Source organism: Otolemur garnettii, unplaced genomic scaffold (genome assembly GCF_000181295.1).
Source record: "Otolemur garnettii isolate 467f Iridium unplaced genomic scaffold, OtoGar3 scaffold00007, whole genome shotgun sequence".
Lineage (NCBI taxonomy): Eukaryota > Metazoa > Chordata > Mammalia > Primates > Galagidae > Otolemur > Otolemur garnettii.
Window position 1 is genome coordinate 244,512 of NW_003852402.1, and position 6,279 is coordinate 250,790.

The 6,279-nt window shown below is 42.0% G+C and overlaps 1 protein-coding gene across 1 annotated transcript in view; it reads left to right on the forward strand.

The window, feature by feature from the left end:
* Positions 1-5,108: 5,108 nt before the first annotated feature.
* Positions 5,109-6,279, forward strand: part of SYCE3 (synaptonemal complex central element protein 3) — a 17,091-nt gene continuing 15,920 nt past the window's right edge. The window contains exon 1 of the mRNA XM_003783077.3: positions 5,109-5,236. Coding sequence (XP_003783125.1) covers positions 5,128-5,236 — 109 coding nt within the window. The 5' untranslated portion in view covers positions 5,109-5,127. The remainder of the gene's footprint in view (positions 5,237-6,279) is intronic.

Below are 6,279 nucleotides of genomic sequence, written 5' to 3' on the forward strand. Positions count from 1 at the left end.
TTGAGGCTCCGTCTAAAAAAAAAAAAAAAATTAAAATACTTAAAACAGTATCTGTCTGGAAGCAGGTACAGAAGCTGTGGGAATGTAAAAGAGGTATGCAAACTGACCTTCAGAGTTGGCTGATGGGAAATACAAAGAAAGACTTCTAGAAAAAATGACCTTGCAGCTAACTCTTTAAAAATAATGAGGGGAAGAAAGAAAGAAAGAAAGAGGGCGGCACCTGTGGCTCCAAAGGGTAGGATGCCAGCCCCATATGCCGGAGATGGTGGGTTCAAACCCAGACCTGGCCAAAAAAAAAAAAAAGAAAGAGAAAAAAAGAAAGAAGGCTACTCTGGAGGCTGAGGTAGGAGGACTGCTTAAGCCCAGGAGTTTGAGGTTGCTGTGAGGTAGGCTGAGACCACGGCACTGTATCAGGGCAACAGAGTGAGACCCTGTCTCAAAACAATAGCAACAATAATAATAATAATAAGAGAGAGAGAAGAACATTTCAGGCACTTGAGTAATGGTACTTATAAAGCAATGGAGGCAAGAGAGAAAGTAGTGTTTTTAGAGTTTTCAAATGATGCAGTTATAAGGACCATTTTACAAGAGAAGGCTTTGGTTTGAAACTAAGTAAGGACATTTGGATGAAAAACTATCTTCAAGGACTCTTGCTTTACAAGAGTCTTTTTACCAGACTGATTTTCTTGATGGGAAAGACTATGTGCTTACTTGTTTTTTACTCCTAGTGGGTACCCAAATTTACTAAATTAAATAGTTGGTATGATTGAAGTTAGGGTATATAGAAGACATGGTTAGATATTGATAAATACCAATTTTTATGCCTTCAAAGGTTTTTTTGTTTTGTTTTAGGCAGAGAAAAGACTATTTGAATGTTTACTTTGGTTTCAAAAATTATTATTTATTATGTTGGGCCAGGCATGGTGGCTCAGGCCTATGGCCCTAGCACTCTGGCAGGTTGAGGTGGGAAGATCTGACTCTCAGGTCTGTTAGAAGGCCCTCTGCTCCTCCCTCAGAATTCCTACCCTACAGGGAGGATGGGAGGAGGTAAGACTAGGACCTTCTCTCAGAATTAGAGCTTTACAGGTCATTCCTTCCTTTATTTGGCCAGCCTTTATTGACCACTTGCTGCTTTCCTAGCCCCGAGATAAACACTAGGAATAATACCTTGAAAGACAGCCCCTGCTCCCCAGAACTTCTTAATCTAGTTGAGGAGAAGGAGTCCACAATCATGACACCATCTGAGATGCACCACGGTGAGGAAAGCCCAGGGAGCCACAGGAGGACTGAATGGAGGCCTCTAACTCTCAGCAAAAGCCAAGCAAGCTTTCACCGCATGTCCACATGTACAGTGAGAACAATAACATAGTGTCTGTGTCCCATCCCTCCCTGTTCACCTTCATGTGACTATAAGTTCCCTGACAATTCATATAGCTTTGTAATCTATTTCTCTCCCATCTTTCCTAGCCTAGTGCCTTGTACATAAATCAGTGAGCATCAGATATTAATGGAATTAATTAATGTATATTAATAAAGATCAGGGAAGGACCTAGAATGATTTAAGTTCAATATTTTAAATAACAACGATTTACTGAACAGTATATAGTTTATATCTTTTAATCTTTACAAACCCTGTAAGATATAGGTACTATTAATAATTTCCTTTTAAAAATTATAAAGCTTTTACAAATTACAAAAACATTTTGTCAGGAAGATAAGTGAATTGCCAAAGGTAAAATAGCTACTATGTTGTGGAGCTAAGATTTGAATCCTGGCAGTTCTATTCTAGAACCAGGACTGTCTGTATGGGATACTGCCTCTAATGCCCAAGATAGTCCTTCTGGAAAATTAAGTTGATCTGTAATTTTTTTTTTTTGAGTCATAGTCTCACTATGTCGCCCTCGGTAGAGTGCTGTGGCGTCACAGCTCACAACAACCTCAAACTCTTAGGCTCAAGCCATTCTCTTGCCTAAGCCTCCCAAGTAGCTGCGACTACAGGTACCCACCACAATGTCTGGCTATTTTCTTGTTGCAGTTATCATTGTTGTTTAGCTGGCCCAGGCTGGGCTCAAACCCACCAGCCTTGATGCATGTGGCTGGCACCTTAACCACTGTGCTATAGGCCCCGAGCCTCTATAATTTTTTTTTAATCTAAAAATTTTGGAATGATTTCATATTTTAGAATTAAACTTACCTTCTTCCAGGCTCCCATAATTTCCTATCTATATTTATTATATTAACTGCTGTTTAGGTATCTACTTTGGCATCTGTTATATTCTGGTTTGTCATATGGTGCAGGCAAAATGAGGACCAAAGACCCCATTCTGGCAAGGGAAAACACCCTCAGGAAAAGGGGAAAATAAAAAAGTAAGCTGAGTGAGACAGAACAAAGGAAAGTCAGCTAGTTAACTTTAAACCAGCCACTGCTAAATTTCTTATCTGAGCAAGTTTCCTGCTGTTCCTGGAAACTGGCTTATAGGGGGATACAGTTTACCAAATGTGCCAAATGTGCTGGATCTGTGAACACTCTGAAGGAATAATGGTGTTGTGTGAATGTTTCTTATGAGTGGCCAGCGACAGAGGTGTAGATTTTGCAGTGGAATAATTACGACAGAAAGGAGACTACCGCTCTGATGGCAGATAGCAAAGTTTTATTATTTCTTTCCTGCTGCTAGATGAACATGTTGTTAATGAATATTCATACCATTACCTCACTAACATATTATAAAAAACAAACTAGGCTCGGCGCCTGTGGCTCAAGCGGCTAAGGCGCCAGCCACATACACCTAAGGTGGCGGGTTCGAATCCCCAGCCCAGGCCCGCCAAACAACAATGATGGCTGCAACCAAAAAATGGCCAGGCGTTGTGGCGGGCGCCTGTGGTCCCAGCTACTTGGGAGGCTGAGGCAGGAGACTCGCTTGAGCCCAGGAGTTGGAGGTTGCTGTGAGCGTGATGCCATGGCACTCTACCCAGGTGGATAGCTTGAGGCTCCATCTCAAAAAAAAAAAAAAAAAAAACCAAACAAACTAACTTTTTATTTTTATTTTTTATTTATTTATTTTTTTTGAGACAGAGCCTCAAGCTGTCCCCCTGGGCAGAGTGCCGTGGCATCACAGCTCACAGCAACCTCCAACTCCTGGGCTCAAGCAAGTCTCCTGCCTCAGCCTCCCAAGTAGCTGGGACCACAGGCGCCCGCCACAACGCCCGGCTATTTTTTGGTTGCAGCCGTCGTTGTTTGGCTGGCCCGGGCTGGGGATTCGAACCCTCCACCTTAGGTGTATGTGGCTGGCGCCTTAGCCGGTTGAGCTATAGGCGCCGAGCTGTAAACTAACTTTTTAGTAAGACACATTCTTCTAAGTTATCTGTTATACTCAAAATAGTAGCCGTGAAGAAGCAGACTGTTAACTCCCTATCTTGTTGATAGATATGAAAACTGCTAGAGGAAAAAAGGCCGATTGTTCTCAGCCTCCAGCCATCTGTAGGCAGTATCTTAATCTTGCAAAACCACAATTTAGAGATCCTGGCGACATGCCAGCAACGCGCCTGCGGGCCCAGCCTCCTGGTCAAGGCACAGGAATTTTACTTCCTTGGTGCCAAGCCATATGGAGTTCTGCCTCAGTCTCTCCTGAATTGTGCCAGGCAAGATTTGTACATGCTTACTCTCAGAAACGGCAAAGGCAAAGACATATATACTTTTCCTCTATATAATGGCCACAGAGGAAGCTGTGAGCAATGCCTAGTGAGAATCATTAACTAGGCCTAGATAACAGTCAAAGCAAATACCTGTCGTGGAGATTTGCATTTTGCTGGGAAAAGCTTTAGACCTGAAATATGGGCAGGAGTGCTTATATCCCTTATTGCAGAGGAAGACCCTCTGTGGTGGTGATGAGAGGAAAATTCTTCTTTCCCACCAATTCTTCAAAGGAGATTGAAGCCACCTGCATTTTACTCCACAGTGAACTAGCGGAGATTAAAACCTAGGAATCTGTGTGTGTGTGACCGCAGGCCAAAGGCCACCCCCACACAAGGCTCAGGTTCCAGATTTCTCAAGGCTGCTCAGACCCTTAAGGTTAATGATTATAGAAACAATAGAAGCTGATGTGCTCACTCAGAAAAACTGCTGGCATCTTTGTTCCCTTCCACAGCTTACCCTCTGTGGGTAATGAGCAAATAGCCTTCAATAAAAGCTGAGTGGAATTGACACACGGGGCCACTTGCCAGGAACCCCACAAAAGGGCAGTGGTCCCCTGTGTTCTCACCTTTGAAAATTCTATTCTATGTATCTTGTCTCTTTCTCATCATTTCTTTCTTTCTTTTTTCTTTTTAGAGGCAGAGTCTCACTTTATGGCCCTCAGTTGAGTGCTGTTACGTCACAACTCATAGCAACCTCCAACTCCTGGGCTTAGGTGATTCTCTGGCCTCAGCCTCCCAAGTAGCTGGGACTACAGGTGCCGGCCACCACATCTGGCTATTTTTGTTGTTACCGTTTGGCCAGGGCCAGGTTTGAACCTACCACCCTCAGTATATGGGGTTGGAGCCCTAACCGCTGAGCCACAAGTGCTCCCTCTTTCTTGTCTTTTCTAACTTTATATTTCTTCAGTCAGTCACTGCAAGATCCACAGGTCTTAACGGACCCTGCCCCGGGGGCAGGACCCCAGCAATATAGTATCTGTATGACTTACTCCCAGTATTGCATTATAAATTCCTTGGGGCAGGGATTATATCTTCATGTCATATCAGCACAACAGCTTACCTTTTTCGTGGGTACTCAATACAGTTTTGCCAAAATAAATTCCACTATTTGTCACTATCATGGCCAAGACCTTTTTCCCTTATAACAATGAAAATGTCTTCTACTTTAACTATTCCAGCCCTCAGCTGTTTGAAGAACAGTTTGTATGGCAAGGATCGAAGAAAGGGAAAAGATGACTAATATGTACCAAATGCTATGTGGGGCCTTTTATGCACATTCTCATTTACCTTTACAACAGCCTTGTGGGGCAAATGACATCAGAATCTAAGACATGGGGAAAGAATTCTTCGGATGAATCACCCAGGTGTTAGCAGTGGAGCTGGAATTAAAACATAGGTCTGTCTCACAACAGCTTTTTTCTGTGTACCACCGAGATGGCTGATTCTGACTCTGGGGAAAGAAGCTATGACAACATGCTGAAAATGCTGTCAGACCTGAATAAGGACTTGGAAAAGCTGTTGGAAGAGATGGAGAAAATCTCAGGTAGGATGTCTTCCCAGGCAGGGTGCCTTTTCATTCTTTCTAATAGCTCAATTTTTTCCTAAACTTCTGAGCTCTCCTTAAGTGCCTTCTTTTAATGAGGACTTCTCTGACTACCTCTTAACTTTTCCAGCGTATATGAAGTAACAACTGTACAACAAAATTTGATACTTATCCACTGTTGAATTGTTTTATGATTAGTTTATATCTGTTTGCATCTTATATCTGCAACTGGACCATTATCTTCTTGGGGGCAGAAATAGTGACTAGTGACCTGTTTTGTATCGGCACAGTACTAGATGCAAGCTTACGTGCTCAGTAAATGACAAATACAGGTGAATATGACATCTGTGAACAGAAGTGGAACATTCTTTCTGTGAATTGTTTAAATAAAAAAGGTTCAGAGTAACAGTGCTAAGACAGTAAGGTGCTGAAATTGGAGATACATCTCAGTGGAATAAAGCAGCAATGGGGTTGAGCAAATTTATGTTTGGAAAGGAATGTTAGTTTGTTGCTTTGTTCAACCATATTCCCACTCAGCAGTGGTAGTAACACCATTAAAATTTCTTTTATGTTATCTGCTAATTCAGAATATGAGTAATGTTTATAATTTGTTAGCCTAAGTTTTGCTAGTGAAAATAATAATGTAAAACACACTTTAGAAAGCATGTATATGCTACTCAAATGAACACAAATTATTTTTTGGGACGTTATTTGTTTGCAAATAATTTTCGTTCATTATAGCAGTCTTTAGAAAATTTCTACTTAGAAACGTTTGCAATTTTTTGGCTATGTATTTGAAAGTTTATTTATTGAGACAGGGTCTCACTCTGTTGCCTGGGCTACAGCGGCATCATCTTAGCTCACTGTAACCTCCAACTCAAAATCTCAAGTGATCCTCTTGCCTCAGCCTCCTGAGTAGCTGAGACTACAGCGCACACTACCACACCTAGCTAATTTTTCTTTTTTTTTTTTTGAGTGAGAGTCTCACTATATCACCCTCAGTAGAGTGCTGTAGTGTCACAGCTCACAGCAACCTCAAACTC